The following is a 27113-nucleotide window of genomic DNA, read 5'->3' as shown; positions in this document are numbered from 1 at the left end:
ATTGACCATAGCCAGAGCCCCAGGACGTTTACAGGTTCATGCTTAAAAGTTCCAGCCATGGTAGTTACTGGGGGTGCCTGATGTTAGGGTCTGATCTGCTGAAGCTGCTCCATTAGAGACAACAGGTTCAACATCAGTACAGAGACTGAATGAGACATGCTTGAACAAAGACTGAAATTTTGAGGTAAAACATCTCAGGGAAGCAGAATAGTAAACCTAGACTGAAGTTGTGAATTGGTGAGAGAAAGTAATCTGGCCAAGAGATGCAGGACAGGTTTTCCTCACATTTGATCTGAGCTACCAAAAGATATTGGAGACAGAGCAGGGGATTAATAAAAATTGAAGTGTATATGATGTAGTCACAGAAGCCTGCAGGATCAACAGTTTGAAGTAGATAGAGTTTTATACTAGATCAGAAGGACGTGGCAAAGGTAGTAAGTAATAGGATCAAAAATACTAATAGGATTGAAGGGTTCAAAACCATTGGGGCAGGAGTTGGTCGCAGCAAGAATAGACTCATCTTTAAGGGTAGGGGTAGGGCTGCTGAAATTTGAAGGTGAAGAGGTTGCTAGATGTGAATGAGGTGCTGAGAGAAGGAAAGGAATAGGCTGGTAAGTGATGGAATGGTAGGTAGGGGAGAACCAGGTTTTTTCAGCTTGAAAGAAGGAAAAGGTGCAGAGATCAGCAACACAGCAAAAAACTACTGAGAAACTAGCAGAAGAAGGAAGCGGGAAGTGAGAGTTAGGAGGTGGTGGTGAAGGGAGTAAGGCAACTGTGTAGCTGTAAGTTAAAGGTAGTTAAAAGCAGGATTTAGGGAGGAAAAGAAATTGTCTTCTTCCCCATCTGAAAATCCTACCTCATCAAGCCATGGAGAAGAACATGGTTGTGGAGCAGGAAAAAAAAAGTAAATTTTGGAACAACACAATCTGGGCGTGTACGAATAAATACACTAGGGGAGAATAAAATAAATCAGAAGCTCTTACGTGCCTTGACTGTAAAGAATGTGGTGGAAGAAAGGAGACTTTTTGTAAAAATAAATAAATAAATTGGGCATCCTTGCAAAGTAACCTACTTTGGGTTTGAAGTGATCATTTATCTGCGTGGCTAGGAGGAGCCACTGGCATTGCAGCAATTTAGCTGTGCTCAGGAAGGGATGGGAAAAAATTCCTGAGGTCTGCATAGACAAGAAGGAGTTAATGCTTGTCGAGCATTATTCTTATACAAATTAAGTCCGGAGCACAGCAGCAGCCTCACCAGCAGGAGCAGATGCTAGGCAGTGATGCAACCTGTGTTGTTTACTTAGGCCTCTGTAGTGACCTCAGTGGCTTGCAGACAAAGGATACGCATATCTGGAGGTAGGTAGCTTGCTGGTACCTTCTTTATTCAGTCCTTTTTCTTATATTGCAAGCAAGTTTCTGTAATCATCATGTGTGGAGCAACAGGGGAACTGTGTATTTTTAGTATGGTTTCAGGCGGAGTTAAAAAAAAGCCCCCAAAGAACTGATTCAGATTTGGTTTCTGGTTTTGCACCAATATAACCAGGAACGTTTAGAAGCCATGATGCGTCGATCCCTTGAACGCAGCCAGCAACTGGAACAGAAGCAGAAGCGATGGTCGTGGGGAGGAGCACTAGCTGCAGGCTCAGGAGGGAGAGATGGTAAGTGAAACAGGCTGCCTGCATTGCAGATCTTTAAGTGCAAAATGCATGAGGTTGTGGAGATAGTAAGGATGATGCATTTTATAGGTAGGGTGGTATTGTAGGGGCTACTGCCCTGGGGTGTGAATAAATGCTTTGTAATTGCTTGTAAATGTTGCCTCTCCCTAATACTTTCTGGGGAAAAGGGTGACTCCTAACTTTAGGAATGCTGCTCATTTTGATAGAGTAACTAGAATCTGTTTGGAGGATGCTAAATGCTACAATTAAAATTTATGCTCTCTCACTTATTCTCTTCTCCCGCATTGTCTTCCCATGTACCCAGTTAGCAAATACAATATTCACCAGAGGACTGAGTGTTGACTGAGCCTTGAAAAAGATGATCTTCTTTTTGTCTGGTACTTCTAAAAGCCTGACAGGAAATTCTAGATGACTGTGCAGCATATGCAGTTTAAAATAGTTTAGTGTTTTTTCCCCCCACATACTTTTTGTTGCTGCTCTTCTTGATTTGGCTTCCAAACAAATTCTTTTTACTACATAATCAGTCATGTACTGCTTTTATATTTCAAAAAGATGCATGGTTTTTTTTTGTTTAAATCATATGGTTTATTTAAATTTGTCAGGTTTGAATAAACTGATGTTATGGGGAAAAAATTACATGTTTAGGTAATGATGAAATATGACATATATTTAAATGGTGTGTAAATATACTTAAATGGCAAACTCAAATTCCCATCATAGTTTTTACAGTATGCCATCAAAAAAGCCAGGAAATTATATATGGTAATAAAACAAGTCTTTTATACTTTGAGAAGGAAACCAGTTTGTCTTTGTGGTGCAGTTTATGCTTAATTCCAGCTCCCCCAGTTTATTCAGTAATTTCTTTCACCTCTTTTTGTTCTGATTTCTCTGCTGTGTAGGTGAATCAGAAAATACCCCACCCCCTGTTCTAGGTTTAGCTGCCAACACCCTTCCTCCAGACCCTGTGACCTCTACTGCTCCTGCTGATTCCCTCAATGGTATTTCAGAGAATCTCAATACCATCGTGTCTTGTTTATAACTGTTTTAATCACTCTAATCCATCCACTGATCTTGTCCTTCCTAACCACTGTTTTCTTATTATTTCAGTCCGCTACTCTACAGCATTACCCTTATTGTTGTAGACCAAATGTCTTTTTAATTTCCTTTTGATTTTGCCATGGTGGAGCAGTGCATGCCTCACATTCCAGCACTGTAGAGGCATTTCATGTTTTTCTCACTATCTGTAAAGTTCTCCTGCTCAGATTTTCATTCCTGTTAATTCTGTGGGTGCTCTGTGTTTGTGTGTGTGTAAATATAATTACATATCTATTTGACAGTTCTAATGGACATGCACAGGTGCAGGTGCTGTTGAAAAAAAATTCAGTTGCACAGTAAGAGAAAATGTGTTTCCCAAACCATGTTTCATCTCAACAGTCTTCCTTTTCCACCTCAAGGGCTTTTTTTCTGCAATATGTTAAGAACAAGCAAGTTTGATTTAAACAGCCATGTTTTCTGTCTCCTTGAAGCAGATTTTGGCCAAGATGGCTTTTGTAACAAATTCAAGTAATTGACTTTGTTTAAGCAATTGTTACGGTTTTTCTTCTTTTATATTGTTCAGTTGTTTGGTTTAGTTTGGTTGTGGGTTTTTTGTTTTGGTTTGGCTTTTTTTTATTTCCCAGAAAAAGACTTTGAGGTAGATGTGTCCTCCAAAATGAAGAATGGCTTGCATATAGGGTTTCTGATTTTGATTGCAAATGTACTTAGGTGTGCTTTTAAGAACTAGGTTCCATCTCTCCCCCCAAAGGAGGAGTGAGGCTTGGCTATTACTCCTGCAGAATGCATAGTAAACGTTGTTCTGCCCATGATCTCTCAGAACTGTTACATCTGTGCAAACATTCAAATTTTTGTACTAATTGTGCTCATGTAGGAAGAGATTTGGATGTGCAACTGGTGTTTTGCAGCACACAAGCATTATACCAGCTTTTTTGAAAAAGCAATATTAAAGAATTGAATTGTTTACTGTACAAGGTGAAGGCAAATCTTGCAGACCCCACTGAGCCAACATTTTGATGGATGTAATAGGCAATGCAGTAACTTAGGCACTGCAGAATTAGGGCCACATATATGTGTCTAGCTGAAAATATTTTTGTTTTTGAAAGAAGTAAGATTCAAATTTAAGGGACACAGCATCTATGCTTTTAGCTTCTGAGTATCATGCAGTGATCATCGTATACAAGTACGCTGTAGTAATACTTGAATTACCTTTGTCTGCTGTTCAGTCGAACGTTAGCAGTCGAATGCTAAGGTAGGAAATCGGTATTGTGCTCAAACAGACTTTGTCAAACAGTTAAAGCCCTTGGGGTAGTACCAGCACAAAAAGATAAAGCCAAACGGCTGGTGCCACATTGGTCATTAAAACACTGAGTTCTAGCTATGCAAATGTTGGTTATCTCATTTTTGTATTAGAGTAATACCTGAGGTCCACCCCTCTCTTCTAGACTGAAGTAGAGGGGAAGGGGAATGGAGACGAGGAGTTCAGAGTTGTCATATGTGCAGTTTATTTTCTTTAAGTAACTTTCTGCTTGTGCTGGTATTTAATGTCTTGTATCAGAATGGCTTCACTCGTTCGGCTCCAGTACATAGTTATTTGCTTGTGGCAGTATAAAAGATGAGCTGTTGTAAAACCGGAATGTGAAATTCACAAGCAGAAAAGTTGCATCCCAACCTACATTTTATAAAATGCTCATCCTCCAGCAGTCAGAAAGAGCTTATCTCATGCTTCATTCAGTGCTATGATTGGGGCAAGGGCCACAAGTACAAATGCAAGGTTAATTTGGAGCATTTATCCATACTCTCATGTGAATACAAATATCTTCAATGCGTCTCTCTGCAGCATGTGACAAACTTTCAGCTTCTACAATGAATCTGCCAAAGCAAATGGAATCACCAATCAGTAAGCGCCTCTCCTCCTCCACAGCGGCCATAACACATTCCCCCGACAGAGGCAAGTGAATATGCTGGTCTCCTACCAGCATAAACTCTACTTCCGCTTAAAGCGCTTCTTCTTCCTGTCTGTACGGCTATGTAACTCGGTTATGCCTGAATATTTGAGGGGTTATAAGTTAATACAATAAAACAGTTATGCAGCCTGTCCCAAGGCTGTGCTGCCATGCTGGCGATCCTGGTCCAGCAAGAAATGCTGTGGGCTTCTTAACTGATTCTTTTTCAATTTTTAATACTCCAGCAAACAGGGTTGTAAGCACATGCTGTGACTGCAGCAGTTCCCTATAGCTGCGATCTTTTAGCCAAACAGGGGAAACCAAGCAAACCAAGAATGTGGCTCAGCAATAGACAGGGAATGTACCATGGGCAGAAGTATGTCCAGTGTGCCACCTGGGAGACTTCAATCTGGTGACCAGTCTTGTAGAGGACTTTAATTTGATTGGAAAATCTGATCCATGAGAGGTTCCACAAAAGATGATCATCTTGCAGGATTAGTGCTTACTAAACACTAGGGAGAGACTGAAGGGTTTGCCCCACTGTGAACTCTGGAGGTTTTTTTTTGTGTGTGTGGTTTTTTTGCTTTTGTTTTCATTTGTTTTGTGGGTTTCTTTTTTGTTTTTAACCTCACTTCCTCCCTCCTCTTTTTTAAAAAAGAAACACAACCAAAAACCAACAACCAAAAAACTAATGGGAAAAAAGAAGTGTATTGGGTGAAGTAAGTACCAGTAGAGGCTTGTTTCTAAAATGAAAAGAAAGGGTACTCTCATTTCTGAATTGCTTAATGAAAACTCATCAATAGCTCTGAGGTTATAATGATAGATGGCTATATACATATGCATGTAACAGGAACATCTATAAATATGTCTTATATAGTTCACACATTTATGGAGGAGTAAGGAATGCAGGCCTATTGTATAAATAAGACTTACATAATTTGGTGAGACTGCAAATTTTAAGTGCAGTTCCAGAATAGTTGGCACATTAGTGAGTAGCTGTGCTGTTAGACCACATGTTTCACCTTTTCTACTGGGGAAGAAGAGAAACCTTTATCATGCTGAGTCATGAAAGCAACCATTTTGCAGATTGGAACCTCTGTCTGTGTAAGAACAAAATGCAGCATGGTCTTAACGTTACTGTATTTATTGCACAGGTGAGAAAATAATTTAAAGTGATGGAGAAACTAGAAATGTGTGGTTTTTTTTTTTTCCAGAGGGAATGAAAGTTACCTTTATATATGTTATATCTCAAACACTTCAAGATTTTTTTTTATTTCATTTAATCATTTCATCTTTTTGTTTTGGTTGTTTTAATGTAACATTATTTTATTTGTTTGCATTTAAAATTTTATTTGCTCCCATCCTTCAGCTCACCGCATGCATCTTAGTCCAATGGAAAACTTTATTGTTTCTCGACTGCTGACTCCCACACAGTCATCTTTAGCCAGAAGCAGAAGTACATTAATGCTTTCTGAGTACAATAATCCAGGTAAAAATGTGAATTACTCACTTTGAAACTGTTAAGGTATGGTTTTGGTTGCATTTGACTACTTGCTGAAAGAAATGGACTACTATGAACCAAATGACAATTTACATCGTGGTACAGACCCTGCAATGAACTAAGTTGTTCTCGATAGCAGTGCACATCATCTTGTCTGTCTTGGTTGGGATGGCTTTTTATTTTTTTTCTTTTTTTAAACTATGTTCTTTTTAAAAGCAGACAAAAAGCTGAATCATCAAAATCACTAAAACCTATGTGAGTGGAAAACTGAATATATTCATTTAAGAAACAGGTTTTTAGACCAGTGTGTGATACCTCTCGGAGGCTTTATCTAGTAATGTTATCCCCTTTCATACCCAGACAGTATGTAGAACGAAAATCCCAGTGGACCATTTAAGCCTTAATTATTTTTACCAGGGTTCCAGTTTTTTGCTGTTAAATTACTTTTCGCCTTTAACTGCGTGGCTGTATGTGTATTTATATATATATGTATATAGCTGTGTATGTGTATATGCACATAAAAATTATATTTAGAGGAAAAAACAGACACTGATAGGAAGGTGTCAGTTCCAGAAATTATTATTCTTTATAAGGGGTTATAGTTAGTGTTCCAATCTTTAAATGGAAGTCTTAAACCCCGTATTTTGCAAACATCTACAAAACTAGTGTTTCTAGTCGAGCTAATACTTACTTAGGTAAGTGGCTGACTTCCAGGGTATGACCAGGTATATCTTTATGGGTAGACAGTAATGCTTGTGGAAACAAGGATGAAAGTTTAGCAGCTGTTTTTACTTCTATTAAGAAAAAAACCAAAAAGGCCCCACAAAATAAATACCCCAGACCCCACACCCACATGCCTGTCTGTAAAAGGAAACACTTTTTCAGGATAAGACTAGTTAGACAATGAAAGAGTGGTCATCTTTATGATAAGTATTTTCATACACCATGACTGAAATAGGCTCAGGTTGTACCTCTGTGCTTTTAATATGAAGCTATTTGAAGACGAATTGCAAAGGAAGCCTACTTCCCTTTAAGCATTACTTCTTTGTTGTAGTGCAAAGGGATGTTGATATTGTATGGCTCTAAAATTATTTCTTTCTTCTACATTATAAGCAGCATCTGTTGGAAGCAGAAATGTAGTCTTGGCCCATGAGAAAATTCCTAGTTTACTGACTGCTCAGGGATCAGCTGCTGCTAAGACTGAACAAGAGCCAGGTGTTGGTTTTCATGTTGTATTTGATAATGAAGAAATCAATAAGGACTCCTTTTGTCCTTCCCTACTCGTTCTGTTTATAAACTCCCATCTTTATCTCTCTTTCCAGTGGAGGATCTTTAAGTAGCACACTGGCTTGTCTGACAAGGATACAATTTGGCCTGCAAACTGCTTTTTACCTGAGCTGAAAACAGAAGCACTGATTCTGGGAACAGCTCTCTGAACCAGCATCCTCTTGTCATTTCCTCCCAAGGCAATCAGGCTGTAGCACAGGTAGCAAACAGCATCAGTACTCAGAGTGTCAATGGACAGTTTTGTCAGTAGTTGCCAGCCACAGGGTTGAGGGAGGGATTTCCTATTTGTTGTGTATGTCTGTCTGTTAAAGTAGCTTCCTGAAGAAGAAAGGCTCTTCCTTTTCAAGAGTTTATACTGTGCCTCATCACATTGTTTGTGTCAAAATTGTTTTGCTCCTGCATTTTCTGTAAGATTAGATATAAGGACCCTTAATTTAAGACTCTCTCGGGCAATGCGTTATTGTCACTTTCTGTCGAGATACTTGAGCAAACAGTTGTTATTGGACACATAGAATTGATTAATTGATTATTGTTTATTTTTTTTTTTACTCTTGAAGTAAAAATACTTAGCATAAAGAAGCCAAGGAAAAATGCTTAGCAGCATTCAAGTTTTAGACCAATTTTCTTAATAGTCAGTGAACCTTTTCCAGCTGGCTGGGAAGTCAGTCAAAGAGCACATGGGTCCAGTTAAAATCTCTTATGAAAAAAAAGCTTTGTCAGAGATTTTTAGGACTGCCCCCATTTAAAAAAAAACAAAACAAATACTGTAAATATTAATTCCTTTACATTTTAGCATAATTACTGCTTTTCCAATGTCAGTATCCTTCTTGACCTGAGTTGAATAAGATTGGAAACACACTGTCACGTGGTTACAACTAGTGTCTGTCTTATTAATAAAGCATAAGCTCTGTTGATTGTTTTATATGTATGTGAAAGTTTCATCTTAAAAGGCAGTATGAACAAAACCAGAGGTAAAATATCTGAGTTTTTAAAGATCCTGTTCATATTGCAAATAAAGAGAAAATACGCAGGAAGAGTTGCCCTGCAAGCTGTAATGCATGTGTCACACTCAAACTGAGGTCTACCATAAAAAACAATAACTGAAATACCTACAGCAGCATTTAGTTTAGGTTTGGGGTTGGTTATTTTTGTAGGGTTTGTTTATTTTAAGTATATTTTGACAAGAAATTAAGGTATTTGCTATGTTTAGGCTTTTAAAAAAATAAATTCACTACGCTTCTGTCACCTTTACTGTTTTGCAGTATTTGTTCAAAAGTCAACCAGCTAGAATTGTTTTATTCCTTTTTCTCATATGCAGAGGAAGCTGAACTTTTTAGAAGAAAAAGGAATCACAGTCCTAGTCAGGTTGTTCAAAATTTGTAGAAGTAAGAGAATGATACTTTAGAGATACTCTAAAAACATATAAAAATCCTATACAATGTTACTCTAAGTCAAGGTATTTTTAGTAAATGTGGGACCATGTTGAATCATGCAGTCTTTTGACACACTTTTTAAAAAACTTTGAAAACTGCCTTTGACCATTATAACATAACAGTATACTGTTTTCTCGTCTCCTTTACTTCCTCTGCCTGTGCTCCCTTTTGCTCTTGCTATTGTACTATAACTCTTTAGTATTCCATATCTGTCCTCGTGTAGCACCAGCTAGTCCTCTTAAATCTCCCTACAAGAATTCCCCCACCCGAAGCACCGACAGAAAGAAGGCAACTTCACCCTCCACTTCCAATGCCATGAAAGGAGCAGCTGCAGCTGAAGTTACTCAGGTGGGTTTCCAGTAGCTTTGATTTCACTTCTGGGTATGCTGATGTGGTTTCTGGTCATTATGTTTCCTTTTATATTCATGAAAATAAAGTGCTAACCCTTTTGTAAGAAATAGCAGTAAGAAAGTAAGCCTTGTTTTTGTGCTCCTGTTTAGCAGCATTTTAATATCTTCCTCCTGGAAATCAGTGTTGAGTTCTGGTATTTGGAACAGCAACACCTTTATTTTCAGCGAACTGAGATTTCTAGCACTGAGCTGCGTTTCTAGACTTGGCTGTAACTTCTGGGAACAGGGATGACAAATAGGCTCTCTACTGAGTATGACCAGTCTTACTGGTTAATTAGCAAGCTTCACATATTTCAGAAACTTGCCAAGTGGTAATGCCTCTGTTTTATACCAATTGCTTAACTCTTTCTGTGGACGTTTTTAATGCCATTTGCTTAAAAGATTCATTATTGATCCACTGCAGTTTCCAGAAAAGCAAAGGCACATCATTCACCTTCACTGACTCTATACAATGTAAGGCATGTTTTAAAAAACATATATGCTAGGGCTGTAAAATTCACATAAGGTTCTGTGTCTTGTGATAGGTAATAGTAGGGGGATTCATGCCATCTAAATCAGCTACAAGTGAGAAGGCCAAAGCTGGGAGCTAAAGATAATATGTACTGTCTCTGTTAGTTGTGATTCAGTGTCACATCTAGCAGCATTTCTACAAGATGCCTGGGTGCACAACTGATCATGTCCAAGATATGTTGCAGGAGCATATAGATGATTTTGAAAACTCCACTGAGTGCTGTCACCCTTTCCAAGAGCTCTTGGAGAGGGTGTGATGCGATGTTATTTACCTGCAACTTGTATACGGTCTCCATGCAAAACACTGGGGGAGTCCATGTAAAATAAAAAATTATTGCACCTCAGCTGTGAGCTGATGTTTAAAAAACTTTTACCTTAAATGTATGTTATGCAAATCTGTTCATATGCCATCTTGTTAATAAAACCATCGAATAGATTTTTGTACGGTTTGGTCCAAGTCATGGAAACTATAAAATGAACTGTGCTTCTAGACTGAGAAGATAAAGAAAGAGAAGCGACCTGCAACACCTGGTTCATCATCTAGCATGGGATCTCCTCTAAGAAGGTCTGATTCTCCTGCTGCCATGTCCAGAAGATCTGCATCACCTGCAACACCGAAGTATGCCTTTCTTATTAACAGTGTAATATGCTGTGAGCATTTTAGGAGCAGACCTAGATTCTTGAGGGACTTTGCTTGAAGTGTTGTACAATATCTAGTTAATTTTAGTTATACAGATGGAGAGAGAGGGAAAGAGATCTGTAGATGAACATATATATAAGATTGTGTTAGTGCTCACTAGTGACACTTCCTTTTCTCAGTCTTCTGAAATTATTGTGGTGCATTTCATAATTCATGTGAAATTTTATTTAACATTTATTTTTAAACACGATTTTGTTTTATTTGGTTTTGAAGGAACTCTGCCTAATGTGCAGAAATGCACAGAACATGGATACTACCTAGATATTCCAGCATTTAATATATGCATTTCCTATTGCTAGCATGACCATCTGGTTCCATAAATGTACTTAACTATGCATCATCTAAACCATCGGTTTTAATCTTTGCTTATTTGCAGACCTCTCTGGGTTTGTTGCTTCCTGTGCTTCTTTTTGTGTGGTTTTTTTTTTTTCTGTGTGTGTTTTGCTGGTTTGTTTTTTGTATTTTGGTTTCAGGTGGTTTTGTTTTAATGTGGAGTTTGTGGACCTATAGCATATATGGGCGTACTAGCAATTGAGTGGCTTTTTTTAGTTGGCTTTTGCAGACACCCAAAACTGTAGTCCGTGTACCACAGCTTTCACAAGTCACAAATGTGTTTTCAGCTTTCTTAGAACAGGATATTAAGTCTTGCTCAAATGCGGAAGTGTGCTAAAGTAGTCGTGGTGTACGGTAGTTGTCTGATTTTTTTTTTTTGTTTATTTGGTTGGTTGGTTTTGTTTTTTCCACTCCCCAGAGCCCTGTCCGTGGGTCCCACTTCTGTCTTGGAATTTATCTCCTTTTGTCTCATTTTTATTTTGTTTAAGTCTGAACCTGGCCATGTTCTGAGCTAGTCTTTGAGCACCTTTCTGACACATTTTTTCTGCTTAAAAAACTCGCTGGTGTTTTCTGTTTCAGCTCTGAGTGCATAGTCTTTTAACAGAGGATGATATTGTTTGTGAATCTGGTATCAGGCAAAATACAGGAAACCGTCTGACTCTGGGCATTCTTTCTGGTTTAGACAACCCCTTGCATGCAACTGGGGGGAAATTGCAGTTCTCGGTTCATAATATAAGGCTAAGAATTCTCAAATATATTTATATATAAATAATATCATCAGGTTCTGAATTATGTAAATTCAGTAAAAAATAGAATAATATGGTATGTTAATGGCAGTCAGCTTCTTTTCCATTACAGTTTTGACCAGGGCTTTCCAAAATGTATAGAGAAAAGTTTGAGCTATAAAAGTGTCTTATTCTGTAAGTACTGATATTCCCTCTTTGGCACACATCTTTTGGTTCACTCAGCCCCTATAAAAGACATACCAAGAGAGATTCAGTTAAACAAAATGATTGGTGGGAAATTGATAACTGAGAGTGAATCAGTTTGTGATGGGCCTACACTGAAAAAGTTGGTGTAGCTCATCATAGAGATATCTGGGGGAAAATAGGAAAAGCTTTTGTGAAACAAATAGAAGTTTAGTGCTTCATGAAAGAAGCATGCCCAGTCTGAATTTGTAGCACGAATTTGCATAGAAGGTTAGGCAAAGGTGAAGACTCATTTCCCAGAGATGCAAATTATGAGAACCTTTTTATAGTAGAATGTTTTTGTGCCTATAAGGAATATAAATTACTGTTTTTAGAGGAAGAAGCAGATGCTGCATGGAGGAATTAAGCCTACTTGTGGGTTTCACTGTGATAGTGAGCCACGTTAGTTGTCTTTGTTTCCTTCTTCCCTACCTCTCTTTCTCAAGAGAATCTGATTCTGACCACTGCTGGGAATGTATTACTGAGTATTTAATCTTAACATGGCCCAATTAGAACACCCTCCTTGACCTTAACAGAGTACAGGGGATAGAGTTTAAATCCATGTTTATTACTGATTGCAGAAAGACTGTTCTGCTTGGGCACTCTCGAAACTTCTCCTCAGAAATTGAAAATAAAATTTAAAAAGGCATTCTGATGACCATATTATATTACTGACATATTTCTTCATGCAACTTGAATGCCAGCTGATGATCTGACTGGTCAATGGATTTAAATATAGGCAGTGAGGCTTTTGGAACCTTCCTTTAGATTGTTATAATCTTACTTCTTAATTTAAAATTAACTGTGGAACTTGCAGTTTTTAATGTGAGTGAATATGTAGACAAATGCTTGTTCTCCTTGCAAACCTGACAGTCTTTTACAAGTTTAATCTTTCTCCTTCCAGCACACCATATGGCCAGAAAAATACCCTGGAAGAAATAAGAACACATATTGTGTGGCATTAGTAGTTAGTGATCCTGTATAGCACCTTAACTTAAAAGCTGTTGAGGAAAGAATCAAGTACAGCCAGTGCTTTAAATTATAATTGGCTGTATGACTTTTTCTTAAAAATACGTGGCTTGCTATTTCTTGGCATTGTTCTAGGCACTAGCTCTTCACAGTCGTCATCTTATTTTGTGTTTTAGTTGCTTATCTTTTTTATATATTATTTAATTAATTATTAATTTGAAAACACTTTTTATCATGGTAAAGTAACTGAAACAGGCTCAAACAAGGTAATAAAACTTCAACTAAAGAGAGACAGTGATTGATGTCAGGATAGATTTGCAGTAATACATCAATAAAATATAAGTGTTTGGAGGTACAAATTTTACTGAGAAATAAAAACAGATCAGCCCAAAAATACAATATCCAGAAAAAATGAGTGAATAAATATGAACCTAAAAAGGAGAAAAGAGTGGAAAAGTAGAAATATGATGAGCTATACTTAGAAGCAAGGAAGGAATTAAAAGCTTGGCAATATTTGAAAAAGTGAATATATCAAGAAATGTCACACAAGAAAGAAACCAAAAAATTTTTGCTTTGAATCCAGTGTGGATCAGCTGACAAATATGAAAGTTAATGGATTAGAGAGCTGGGATAATTGAGAAATTATCTTTTATTTTTACAATTGCTAGTGGATACTGATTGTATAAAGTGCTCATGTTCTTCAGATCTTTCACAAGATCAATAATACCATATTTTGGTAATTTTTTTCTGATGCTTCATCTTCAAATATCTATATATTAATCAGATTATTCTTGCCGTATCCCTCAGAGAATAGGTAAGTGTCCTATCTTATAGATCAGCAAAGCAATAAAGCCTGTGTCCTTCACAGGTCTTTGGGTGATTTCCCTTTGAAATCAATGGGACATGACTGAATCAAGGAAGTAGGATTTAGTCTTAAGTGTCTTCAGATAAGCTATAGTATAAGCCAGTGAATAAAAATGGAATGTTCAGTGTTGCGCTTTTTTGCCAAAGCATTACCTCACATGAGAAGGAGAAAGGGGCAAAAAATTACTTATTAGAAAGGTGTCTATGTGTGGTGAATTCCTCACAGAAGTAGCTGCTATGTTCTGCAGTGACCTAGTTTTAGATTTTTATTTAGATTATTATTTGATATGTGCTGCATTTACTACTCTTGATCTTTGTTTTGCCCTGGAGAGGTAAAAACAATGGGGAGAATATTGGATCAAGACTGTCTTGATTTTTTTTCAGCAGTTAGCCAGAGAATGGGACAATTGAAGATTTTGAAAACATCCCTAATAATGCAGCTATCAAAATAACTATCCTATAGACCTATGCTGAGTTTGTGCTGTTAGGAAGTGTAAGAGGAAAATTAGTCTATTCCTGGCTAGAAAGGATCAAAACTAAAAGTGAAAGAAAACTGCTTTTGAGAAAATACTACAGATAGCAGAGCAGGAGAACCCAGTACCAGTACCTGATGCCCAATACCCCAGTAGAGAATCCAGGAACAGAATCTCAGAAGGCAGCATTGAGAACATACTAGTGCTTGGTGTGGTTTTAGCAGAGCTTTTCTTGAATTAAGAGAGAGGAAAAAAATATGCAGCTCTGGCATTGCTGCAGATTTCTGATTTACAGTCAGCCTTCTGAACTGCTGTAACCAGTGGCCTGTCACGTACCTGGCTTTTCAAAACAGCATGCTGTTCTCTCCCTTGCTGTTTATGGACAAAATAGGATGTGACCTCTGACTCATGTACTACATGTACTTTATTTTCTCTGCTTAGCAAAAGTAAGTTCAGACCCCTTCTTGTGCTCTTCCTGAGATGTTCTTTTGCATCTTTCTTTTAGTTAAGTAAGAACCCTTGTGATTTAAGGACCAGTTGGTCCTCAGACCCGATAGAGGTTCTTTGAAATGCATATAGAGTTCATGATGAGAATGGCTTCTTACAAGCTGCTGCCCCCCTGTCAACTCAGGGCACTTAGGTGAGAAAACTAAGACCTCCTGGAGGGAGGAAGATGTTTCCTGTGTTTGTGTTCTCCTGTAAAATCCAGCAACTGAGATAAGTGAACTTTCAGGCAGCTAACATGCTGCCACTTCTTGGGCTTTGGCAATCTGGCATCTTAATTCTCTCTTTTCCTCATCAGCACACTTCTGTGTTCCCACATTCTTACAAGGGTTTCATAGCATCCCTTTCCTTTTCTCCCAAGGCAAAAATGAAACAATTTTTAAACCTAAGCAGACTATGCAAGTGTGTATTCATTTTCCCTTAATAATCCTGGTTTTCTGTCTTCACAATTAAGTTTTACCCTTTCTGGTGAAAAGTTGCATCATTTAAATACTACCAGGAGGAGTGTTTTTTCTAGTAACAATTCCACCTGTGTTAAAGATGCTGTGTTGACAATATGTTTTAAATACTAAAGGGAAAACAGTGTTCATTTAATTTCTAGTCCAACAGGTAAGTTGTAGAGCCAGTCTGCTCTAATTCCTATTCAGTGCAAGATGCATAACTCTCATGACTAGACTTCTTCCTACCCACCTCTTTAATGTGATTGTCATGTCTTTATTAGAGAACAATTACTTCTGTGCTAATACTGAAAATGACTCAGCCTTAGTTATTAGTCTGTTTTGCTCCTCTTGTCACAACAAGTTAAATAAAAAGCATTGCAAGGCGTGTGTGGTAAAGTTGGAAATATAAACCAAAGACAGTAAGAAGGGACTATGTTTTGAAGAAGTGTCAGATTAGTAAGAAAAAAGTTGATTTTTATTTACACGTTATATTTTTATGAAATGCAGTTGGAAATTATTGTAATGGTGAAGCACAAACAAGACCTGCGTATGCAGGTGGGGCCTTAAAATCTCTGCCTTTGATTTTTGAAGGGCCTGGGAATCCAACTGTATTCTAAAGAGAAAACTAAAGACAGTGCTGAAACCAGATTTGTTCAACACCAGCCAATCTCACTGACTTCTCCCATTGCTGTTTTCTGCAGGACCTGGGGACAGATTTGCCTGTCCGCATCTTCCAAGGCCTGTTTCTGTCAGGCTGCCCTGCAAGGCAGAGTGAGCCAGAAGCCAAGGGTGGCAGCAGGGCAGACAAGGACAGGAACCTCACCCAGAGGACCCCGTCCCACAGCAGAGAAAAGAAGTGACCAGGGCAGGTCTGGTGATGGTGACCAGGGTCAGACAAGAGTCCAGTGATAGTCAGCAAAGCCCTTACTGAGGCAGGTCCAATGACAGGGCAGGATCAGCAGGTCAAGAGGCCAGGAACAGGCTTACCTACGGTTTAGCTCAGGCAAGGACCAAAGGCGAAGGCCTGAGCTGAAGGAGGCTCCTAGGCCTGCAGGCAGAGGATACCTGAGCTGAACTTCAAGTTTACTTGAGTGCTACTGTTCTACCAGCCCAAGGGCTTTTGGAGTCTGATGGCTCTTCAGTGGGAGTAAGAAAGTACCGGTGGTGCAATACTCTGCAGTCTTCCTGCCCACAAACCACCAGCTCTGAATGAGCTTCCGATATTCTGGTATTCTCAGCCTCTTTCAAATGGAGCATAATATGGTAGCAAATAACCCTTTCTTCTCCTGAATTCATGAATTTCTGTGGAGTTGAAAGGCATTTAAGTTTTATTGTCTACTCTGTGATGCAAATATTGTTCAGGTTAGAATAGTCTCTGGCCGTACAATGCTATAATTAGAGCTGTACAAAACTTGCCACTTCAGTCCATTAATTTTTAGCCATTGTCCATGTTTTTCATGCCTGTGGTCTGCCAGAATGAGTGTACAGTCCAGAAAGCATGTTATAGTATATGAAACTCCATATTGTGTAGATGAAACAAGAAACAGCCTCAAGCTGCACCAGGGGAGGTACAGAGTGGATATTAGGAAATATTTATTTAACAGAAGGGTGCTCAGGAATTGGAACAGGCTGCCCAGGGAAGTGGTGGAATCACCATCCCTGAAAGCGTTCAGAAACTATAGATGAGGCCCTCAGTGATATGGTTTAGTGGTGGCCTTTGGCAGTCCTGGGGTAACGGCTGGACTTGATTGATTGTAAAGATCTTTTCCAACCTAGTTGATTATGTGATTCTATGCAAAAAGTGATAAGGGGTAATACATTCATATCATAATTGCATATCCATAAGGAAACTTAAAGCTGCATGTGTAACGTTCACTTTAATGTAGGATTATTTATTCTAATGGGACTCACATAAATCATTCTTTTAAGATTTTAATCTCTTTCATTCCATACTACTTAGTTGCACGGGCTGGCCTTTCTTAATGTTACAAGTATTTAGTGCTCGTTACTGGTGTTACATAAATAATAAATGGTGTTTGGGTGTAGTTTTATGTTTCCTGGTAATCTGTTCTCTTTAATGTGCATCTGTTTTCAGTGAATATCAAATATCTTTGCCCTTCTGCTTTCCCAGGCCTGTCTTCAGGGTTGTTATTTCACCTGTGGTGTGCACCAGCCAAATGAGCAATCAGCTGCATTGTTGCTGTGCATTGCTATCATTACAAGTGCAGCCCTGTAGAAGGTTGCAGGGGCTGATTTTTGAGCATTGAGCCTGTGGTGTTGGTGCTGATGAAAGCACTACCTGAAACAGCAGAACTGACTGTACAATGGTTTGGTCAGTTCTGTCTCCTTTTGTGGTACCCAGCTTTACCTTTGTACACAGTAGTATTTGGTGCTGTTTTGGAAAACCAGGTACTATTAGGAAAAGATTGTGCTTGACAAAATTGTAGTCAGATGAAAGCAGTACATTGCAACTCATCGTAATTTCTGCATACAGAAAGCAGCCGTAACTTTGCTTTAAATGTTGAGAAGGGCTGTTGAATACAATAATATTGACAAAATTGTTATGAAATGGCTGTTGCTAAAATAACTGGTTTAAGTAGTTTATGATTTCATATCTCTTGCCTACAACTTGGACAGCAGCATTAGACTTTTAAAATGAGAATTCTCTGTAATCATTTGCACTTGCATGCCAGTTCCCTCCATTTCAGGTTTCAATTGCTTGCATCCAGATAATTTCTATGCAGTGTTGTGCAAAACAGCTGATACTTCTATGTAGCCAAAGACAAGAGGGAGGAAAGGTACATGTAATGATGGAGTTTGATTCCTAGCTGTGTAAAATATGGCCTGCTTTGATTTTTGTTTTCCCTCATCAGGACAGTTGCAAAGACTTATCCTCAGTCTCCTAAAAACACAAAACAATATCCAGCTTCTCCTGTGAAGCATCGTGCCACTTCTAATCTCAACCAGGAGACTCCTAAAAAGAAAGTAGACAAGGAGAAAGAAAATGTCAGTCATCCAAAATCCCCAGGAGCACATACTGATGAGGCAGGCCAGATGGCTTCTGAGAAACATGTCCCTTCTGCAGGAAAGACTGAAAATGTTGAAGGTGAGTCCTACTGCTAGAATATATTGCAAGGTATCATGGGTCTGTGAGGCTCTTAAACAGTGATGACATGTTCCTTTCATGAAGCTGCTCAGTCATAGGGTCATGAGAGTGTGTTAAAGTAGATACTGTAACCAGTAAATGGATAGTTTTCACCAGGGTTACCCATGCATGAAAAACTCATTGTTAATAAGGATGTGAAAATGCTGAAATCCAGGGATGCCCTTACCTATCCCACAGTTGCTGAGGTGTGTGCTTTGGAATGCTAGGGTGTCATACTAGTGTGAACCAGGCCCATTTCAGCATCTGTGTGAATGTGGAAGTTCTGGGCACTCTCTTTGTTCCCTGCCTAACTTCCCACCCTTGGTTGTCATCTCTTAGGGAAGGTCACAGTAGGAACAACTGATGCAGAAGAAGCAGCAAAAATTCTAGCTGAAAAAAGACGACAGGCCCGCCTGCAAAAAGAGCGAGAAGAAAGAGAGAGACAGGAGAGAGAAGAACGGGAGAGGTATCTCTACTGATTTGTGAAAATTATTAGCTAATAATTTAACCTGTATCACTGAAGATGCTTGAAACTATGGTAGTTTTAGAATCAATGTGGGAGTTCGCATGCAAGTGTTCATGTCTTTCAACTCAGACTTGTAATTCATTAGCGTCTTTTGCAGTCTTTATGACTAGTGAAGTTAGAAAATAATTTGGTCTCTTTAAGAAGCCTGAATAAACTATTACTCATCCAAATACTTCACCAGTGTCTACACTGCAGTGTGGACATTGTATCATTCAACAAATCAACCTGCTCAACTCTGATGTAGGCAGTGTTGAAGGCTTTTAGCATGGGCATAATGAAGATTGCTGTGTTTAAGTAGTGAAATCCTGTCTCTGTTCTGGGAGCAAGCTTTTAGGTTGCTTTCCACATGGGATACTGGTTGTAAGTGTCAGCAGATCATGCCCTTCCTTCAAATCCCTAATGTAAATCACTAACTGCATGTCTAATTCAACTTTGTCTGTCCCTATTGAAAATATGGGGGCAGGGGATCACCAGTGCCTGCAGGTTTGGCACTGAATCCCTGATATGCAAGGATAAGAATGGTCACTTGTCAAAACAGCTCTGGCATGTGGTGACAAAGGAGCATGATGTCCACCCGTGGGACAGGGAACAATACAGGTAGAATTTAGACCCACTCTTCCTAATGTACCACTTTGTTTTGTGGACTTGGTTTTCTGCTACTTATCCAGTCTGTTAATCTTCAACTGAAACAAAGGAAAAAAGTACATGCTTATCTTACAGATATCTGCATTCTGGGTGTGAAGCACAGGGAAAGAGGGATGGTTTTATTACTGAAACTTGCTTTTATTCTTTAAGATCTAATTCAAACTAGAATGGAAATGTTTTCTTTTTCTTTGGTCACACCTGTTTTTTCAGGGAAATTATATTTTTTATGAAATATTTTAGGCAGTGAAAATAAGATTGGAATGGAAGCTTGATAGCAACCTGAATTCTGAGTATGTGCTCAACCTCCTTGCTGTATCTTGACGTTTTCCTGAAAATGTGTGCTGATGCATATACTGTCAGTTCCTGCTGATTGTGTGCCATACATACAATAGAATTCATGCTAAACAAGATTTTGCCTTTTAAACATGCTGTTACATTTTTTGCAGGCTTGAAAGAGAAGAACAGAAAAGAAAGGCAGAAGAAGAAAGACTTCGTCTAGAGGAAGAAGCTCGTAAGAAGGAAGAGGAAAGAAAATGTGAGGAAGAAGCAGCTAGGAAAAAGGCAGAAGAGGAAGCCAGAAAAAGAGCTGAGGAAGAACAAATGCTAAAGGAAAGGCAAGAAAAAGAGCTCCAGGCCAAACTTGAGAAACAGGTACCATCTCAAACACAAACACGAAACTTTATATATATATACATACACTTTATATATATATATAAAAATATATATATGTGTATATATATATGTGTATATATATATACACATACTTTATAGCATTCTGGTAATATGCCTGAAATAAATAATGGCCCTATCATATTTTACACATTTTTATTAGAGGGAAGAAGCAGAAATCAAAGCCCGTGAGGCAGCTGAGCAGCTTCGTCTTGAAAGGGAGCAAATCATGCAGCAAATTGAGCAAGAAAGGCTGGAGCGGAAGAAGGTAGATACTTGCTTCTTAAGATAATTATTTCATTTCTTGTTTAAATACATAACCCAGAAAGTACCCAATAGTTTCTAGAAATAATAATCTGGATGGATGTTTATGCGTAACTTAGTATTTGCTACTTGCATGTTAGGGGAACATGGACATAAAGATTTGTTACAAAGTGGAGTTGCCTGAGGCAAATGGTTTTCTACTAGGTACCGAACAGACACAGAATTAGCCTTTATCCACAAAGTTAAATGCCGGAGACAAACAGAGAATGGCATGCCAAGGCAAACCTCAATTGCCGCCCAACCCAGAACATCACAGACTATTGAGGAACGTAACTTTGCTTTAAAACTTACTCAACAAAAGCTCCCTGTCATTAATGGAGAAAGTTAATGTGATTAACAAACTGGTTTTCTCCCACCTGGCTTGTCTCTTAATTGCATTATGCAGAGGCAGCAGGGCAGTCTGGCCACCACCTCACAAAGAAATGGCTGGAGCTGCATAGATTAGTTTTATCTATAGCTCTGCCAGAAAAGAGTGAACAGCTGCAGAACCTCTGTCTGGTTATAAGAAAGTTGTCTTCTCATATGTTATTCCAGTATATTTCGTATTCCAGCTGTTTGCTTCTGAACTGAAGGCATGTTGCAGTTGCAGATTAGAATACCAAACCAAAATGTTTAAATCTGAAATAGTTTCCTTTCACAGTAGTGCAAAGAGACAAGATTTGTTGGGAAGGTTTTTCATTTTTAAATGAACGAAGGAGAAAAAAAAAAAGTAGTATTTTAGGGTAATGCCTTCTGCATTTCCAGCAAGAATAATGTCAGGTATTTCATTTTACTCTTCCATTCCAAGGCACCTAACAGTTTTTTAAAGGAACTGTTTGGAAAAACAACCAGATGAAAATTATAGCTGCTGGTTTTAAATAAATGTCTTGTTCCAGATCTGAGCACAACTTGTAACTGCAAGCACCTGGTATTAAAATGTTTGTCTCTAAATTGCATCTACTGAGAAAGTCATGTTCTGTGAGATCTGAGATATGAAAGCCAGCTCCCAGGTGCTTTCTACCTTTTGTTTTCTGTTTCTTCTTATTTATTCTCACTTTTTCAAGATAGGCATGGATGAGGTGATGGCAATAGAAAAAAGGTTTTATTTTTCTTTTTTTTTTTTTCTCCATTATCAGTCTCTGGCATTCTCTGCCTTCTCATTCTCCAATTTATTCTGATTTCTAGAGAATAGATGAAATAATGAAGAGAACAAGGAGGAGTGAAGCACCAGAAATAAAGGTATGAAACACTGTGTTTGCAGGTTTCTTTTGGTTTATTACCAATATGTAGAAATTAAGCTCTAGAGTGTTTCTGTGTTACTAAGTGTACTTACCTACACTCTACACCTAAATTTTAGGTGCATTTCAAACAGAATGACAGTGTCCCAGTAGCTGTGTCACAGTTATTTTGGGCTGCTGCTACAGAAACAGCTTTATGCAACTGTTACAGACTTACCTTCCTCACTGTTAGAAAGGTGTTAAGAGCTCATTCCTGGATGTTGGAGCTGTAATTTTGCTGTTCTGATGCATATTCTCCTTCTTTGTACCAGCCAATGAATTAGTTACTGAGCTATCATGTTAAATCTGCCAGCAGTGTAGGATTGAGAACGAGGCAATTGTGTCCAGCTTGAAAGTGATGGTCAGGTTTTCAACTAAGGAAACTGTTTATTTGGTTACTTTCAGACAATGTTTCTTTTTTGATGTTAAAAATAAATAAATAAAATCCTATGCCTAATTAAGAAGGAAAAAGAAAATCGTCTCTTGCTGTCAGTGACATTTAACCACCCTGTGGCCCTGGGCAGTCTCACAGGTTTTGAATCCAGTCAGTTCTATGAAGGTTAGTCCTTCATCTTTCATCCAGTTGACTCATTGCTTGATTACAGAAGGAAGAGACAAAACAGGAGGTACCATCAACTTTGAATGTGGAAAGGCAACCAAAGGCCCTTGTTCTCAACCAGCCAGGTGAAAATTGCCATGTTTTATGACCTGTTTTCACAGTTAGTTGCCTTCAGAGTTTTGTAATCTCAGGCAGAGCACTGTCTTATTGCAGATTCTTTGCTTTCATTTTGAAAAGAACAACTACTTTTGCATTAGTGACAAATGTTAGAAAATAAAGACTTTGTTTTGCCACTTAAGCAGAAGAAAGTTTCTTCTCCATTTCAGTACTTGACATAGCACTTCTGTAAATGAGAAGTTCCAATTTGCCAATAGGTTTGGTTGCTGCAATCTACCTTCATGTTTTGTAGGTAGAAAATATTTGCACACAGCCAAGCTTGAAAGCTTTTTATAGCATTGCTGTAAGTCTTACATTTAATTTGACTTTACAAAATTAGCATATGTATTCAAAGAATTATTAAATAAAATATACAAATTTGGCATTTATCTATATTTTGTTTGCTTCCCCAGACAAAGTCTTTTAATATATGATATAAGAGATAAAACATTCTCTTCCTATCCACTCAAATATAAATTGAGTGGAAAAGAGGATTGACAGTATCATATGATGAGCCGTAGATGAATCCTGCTGCATTGTCAGTCGTTCTTTCTACTTGATCTGTAACTTAAAAGCATTTGTGATTTGTTTTTTAACTGTTTACATAAAGAAGTTGCTCCTGTCACAATTTCTAACCTTCTTTTATAGAGATCAATGGATTGGCAACCTGCCTGAAAAATAAAAGTTTAGAAAATGCTGCCCCTGTAATCCCTTCCCAAGATGTAGTTGCTAATGGATTAAAGTCAACCCCAGGACTTACTCAGCTGGAAGCTGTTAACGGGAAGTCTAACAGCATGGAAGATTCAATGGATGAGGTTCAGTCCATGGATGTGAGGTACAGATCACGTCTACCAATACAAATCATGGAATTCATGTTAGACATGTACAAAGTTTTCTGTTTCATTTGTTAATACTTTACTGCTTTACTTCTCACCTGCCTCACAGTGTGGCAGTCAGGTGTCCACTGTGTTATACTCCATTCTTGTCAGGATGTGAATGAGTCAACAGAACCTCATTTCACTCACGTATTTGGTGCAGGGTGGGAGGCTCTGAAATCCTTCTGTAGTCCTTCCTTACAGATTCCATACAAATTTGCCCAGACCTCTCAGATTGTTCTGTGATAGTGTTCTGATAATCACCATTTGCTTACTTCTCTCAAGACTGCATAGCTGCAATTCGCAAACTTTTCTCCCTCCATACAAACAGAATAATGAAAATATGAATTTAAAATTTTAAGTCCTTAACTGGAACAGATGTACAGAAATCAATAAATAACTTCATGTGTATTAAATACTGTTGGATTTCGATGGAAGAACTTGCGGGAAAGTAGGAAGTTGATAATTTAAGGCTGCAATAAGAAAGTTAGCTCTGAATTTTAAATATTTATATGTTTTTTCCTTAATCAGTAAGCTGACTGAACCTCTCATAGTGTTTCAGTATTTCCAGTAAATATGCATAAATACATAAGAAATGCCCTACTGACACACTCCAGAAGTCTGTATAGCCCTTTATTTGGTCTTAGAGAGTATCAGCAGGAAAAACTAGTTGGGGACACCACCTGAGCCCACCACTTCCGCAATCCACGACCACACAGAAGTGCTATATTAGGGATGTTGGAGCGTACAGCTCTGAGTTGGCCACTGATGGCTGTGTTGCCCACGTTTATCCAACTCTTTTTCAACCTGCTGATAATGTTTGCATCCAGGACTTCATCTGGCAACAAGTTGACTCCCACAGCCACCACAAACTGTAATCTTTAAGGAATACAGATTAAGAATGGCCTTCCATCCTAAACAGGGCAACTTCTTTTTGTTTGGGCAGGAATGTATTCTAGGTAAAGGCTTATTGCAGCCGACCTTAAAATAAGCGGTAGTTTTTGAACAGTCAGAAGATCGGTTTGATAGTTGCTCAGTGAAAAGTTGCACACCTCTTACTCTCCATCTTCCTTTCATTTATCTCCTGTATAGCCCAGTTTCAAAAGAAGAACTAATCTCTATCCCTGAATATTCACCCATGAATGAACTCATGCCTGGTGTTTCTTTGGATGAGAATGGAACAAGTAATGCCAAGGCTCTTGAAGATCTCTTGGATTTCACAGGCCAAGCTACGTACTCCAAGATGTCCAGTGATACCATTAGCCTAGATGACTGTAACAAAAACTTGATTGAGGGATTTAACAGTCCAGGACAGGAAAATACACTTAATTCTATCTGTTGACAACCTCACTTTTCAGCAGAACAGATAAAGGTACAGTATTGTGATAAGTATCTTAGATGTGATAAATTGCTGTGATTACTTACAAGCTTCCCAGAAAAATATAGGAGTTGTAAACAGCATATGTGGAGAGAGAAAGAAAGCTGGTCTCCTAGATATTTAATTGCAGTGTAATCTTTCATATTTGCAGCTCTCTGTAAACTGGCATCATATGCAAACTGAGCATATCGTAGCAACCAAAAGTGTCTGGTAAATGGAAACATTTCCTTTATGTGTTCATAATGTAGTGAGAAGAGTTGTTTTTTTTCTTTATTAATACCCTTCCTGTAAGTCTTTGGAGCCTGTTTGCATGAAGAAAACAATTAGAAGGGGGGCCAGCCTCGAAAATGGTAGTTATTGTTCCTGCTTACTCTTTTCTACTCCCGTAAATAGTTACTGCCTGGTGTAGAATCACTTCTCCTGGAAAGCCTGCATAGTAAAATAGCATAGTAGGCTTCAGTGACACCTTACTATATTTTTTGAGAGAGCGTATTCTAAATTACAAAACTGAGGTCCTTAACTTGCACAGCTGACTTCATATTCTTCTCTTTTTTTTAATTGACAGAGGTAGCGATTTGTGGAGGAGCTATATCCCAGTGATGCTGCTGGAAGTAAAATATGAGCTTGTCACTTGAAAGAGCTTCTGCAGTCCTTGAGCACTGGATTTCAGATAATCAGAGCTGACTACAGCTGTGTCTTCCCAGGGAATATGTTGAATAACTGGCTGCTTTTGGTAGAAACCAGTGATCTAGAGGCGTGATGGTTTCAGGGAAGACTCGAGTGTGCATTAGAATTTGAGCTTTAGCTGCTAATAAAGCACTTACTACTTCTTTTAATTTAAAACTCATCTCAACACCTCACTGTGACACCTGTGCATTTTATTTTTGAAATAGTTTTTCCCTCGGCTTTATCATTCATCCATTTAGACGTCTTTTTCTTGTAAATAATGATGAGTTTTGCGCACAGTGCATTGAAATGAAATAATATACTGGACATTAGTTTTGTGCCTATCTTTTTTTTGTCTTTAATAAGGAGTTATTGGCAACTCTTATGCAGGTGTGTAATTCAAAACTATGCCCAAAGAGGCTTAAGATATACAACTTCTGGAATCAGAAGAACATTTTCACTGACTGTGGAGTGTGGGAGCTATCCTGTTATGACTGACACTTTTAGTCACTAGTAGCACTTACTGGTTAATACTAATTATTTCAGGAGTGACTGTCAACTATGTGTTTAAAAATATACTTGTGTAACACCTGTAAACAATGTAGGCAAAACGCCTGGTGTAATCCTTTAATATATATATATATATATATATAGTATAGCTGTAGTAGATCCAAGTGATGAGTGGTCAGGGGGCTGAGATTATATGTTAATCTTTGAAGATGCAGACACTTGATTAATACCAGCAGGCTTTCTATCATGTGGAGAAGTATTTTGTCTTCCTGTAGGCTCTACAAAACAAGATTCAGACAGCAGTAAAACAACATCTGAATGTTGCAGCAGAAATCCAAAGGCCAAGGCATACATGGGGAACACTTGTAGCCCCCTTAACATTCTCTAAGCATCTGTATGGAAGAAGTCACATTGAGATGTATAATGTCTAGCCATTATGTGCCATGCAGTACTAACTTTATTTCTGCAGGTGAACTACGATAATTTCATGCTGGATCTTGTGCTGCTTTGAGAACACTTTTGCCCAATTCCATATAAAAATAAACTATAAATACAGCTCTCTTTGGACACTAACACAAAAGAGGTGAAAACCTGGGGGGTGGGTTTCTTTTTTGCTTTTTTTTCCACTAGTAAGGGAGTTCACAGTATAGCTTGAGCTCAGTTGTATCCCCGTTCTTGTGCTCTTTAAAGCCAGCAACGGGAAAGAAACCAATGACATCATGTGTGATGTGTAAAGAAATCATACCTACAGCAATCCAGCTCTGTTTATGTTGGTGTACTTCAGAGAAATACTTTCTTTTGACTGTACAGTAAGCTGTAGCATGGTACTGTGTCTTCCAAATTAGCCCTTCATCTATTCCCTAAATAGTAAACATACAAAACCAGTTTGTTTTGCTGTGATACATTTTGTTTGACGAATGTCATATTTTATTATGGTGTCATTGTATAACCTGTAGATTTCTGTATTTGCATGACCTGTATAGCATGTATAAAGGTGAAATACATTTTCATTTATGAATCTAACTTGTTTCTTTGTGCTTTTTACTCCTAGCAAAAATATGACTAATTTAAAAACACATGTATGTTAATTTATTGTGAGGTGCCCTCTGAAAGAGGGTGTAATACCGAATGAAGGAGCGGTTGTCAGAGCCTCAGAATGTTTCACTATTGTTTCCTTTGCCATATATTAATTTGTTTTCTGAGGTCTTGCCAATACACTGAGGAAATGCAGAATGGTGGTGGTGTGATTTAAGCCCAGCCAGCAACCCAGAAACCATGCAGCCACTGGCTTACTCCCCCCTCTTCCTCCCCCTGCTCCCGGAGGGATGGGGAGGAGAA

The 27113-nt window shown here is 38.3% G+C and overlaps 1 protein-coding gene across 8 annotated transcripts in view; it reads left to right on the top strand.

Moving 5' to 3' along the window:
• The window catches only part of MAP7D2 (MAP7 domain containing 2), a 77484-nt gene extending 50686 nt beyond the window's left edge, over positions 1 to 26798 (top strand). Inside the window, exons 1-16 of one of the 8 annotated variants that reach the window (XM_057419497.1) lie at positions 1116 to 1355; positions 1543 to 1657; positions 2575 to 2673; positions 4569 to 4679; positions 6044 to 6163; positions 9095 to 9243; positions 10307 to 10434; positions 17940 to 18172; positions 18551 to 18677; positions 19829 to 20033; positions 20215 to 20319; positions 21540 to 21593; positions 22237 to 22315; positions 22995 to 23181; positions 24314 to 24593; positions 25165 to 26798. In XM_057419497.1, coding sequence (XP_057275480.1) covers positions 1558 to 1657; positions 2575 to 2673; positions 4569 to 4679; positions 6044 to 6163; positions 9095 to 9243; positions 10307 to 10434; positions 17940 to 18172; positions 18551 to 18677; positions 19829 to 20033; positions 20215 to 20319; positions 21540 to 21593; positions 22237 to 22315; positions 22995 to 23181; positions 24314 to 24563 — 1947 coding nt within the window. In that variant the 5' untranslated portion in view covers positions 1116 to 1355; positions 1543 to 1557 and the 3' untranslated portion in view covers positions 24564 to 24593; positions 25165 to 26798. Of the gene's footprint in view, positions 1 to 1115; positions 1356 to 1542; positions 1658 to 2574; positions 2674 to 4568; positions 4680 to 6043; positions 6164 to 9094; positions 9244 to 10306; positions 10435 to 17939; positions 18173 to 18550; positions 18678 to 19828; positions 20034 to 20214; positions 20320 to 21539; positions 21594 to 22236; positions 22316 to 22994; positions 23182 to 24313; positions 24594 to 25164 lie in introns of those variants that run through there. The other 7 variants (XM_057419498.1, XM_057419490.1, XM_057419491.1 and 4 more) reach the window with 7 other exon arrangements.
• Positions 26799 to 27113: the final 315 nt, after the last annotated feature.

Source organism: Pezoporus wallicus, unplaced genomic scaffold, assembly GCF_028554395.1.
Source record: "Pezoporus wallicus isolate ANWC-B61680 ecotype Strahan unplaced genomic scaffold, APGP_CSIRO_Pwel_v1 contig_5767, whole genome shotgun sequence".
Lineage (NCBI taxonomy): Eukaryota > Metazoa > Chordata > Aves > Psittaciformes > Psittacidae > Pezoporus > Pezoporus wallicus.
This window is presented reverse-complemented; position numbering and strand designations above follow the sequence as displayed.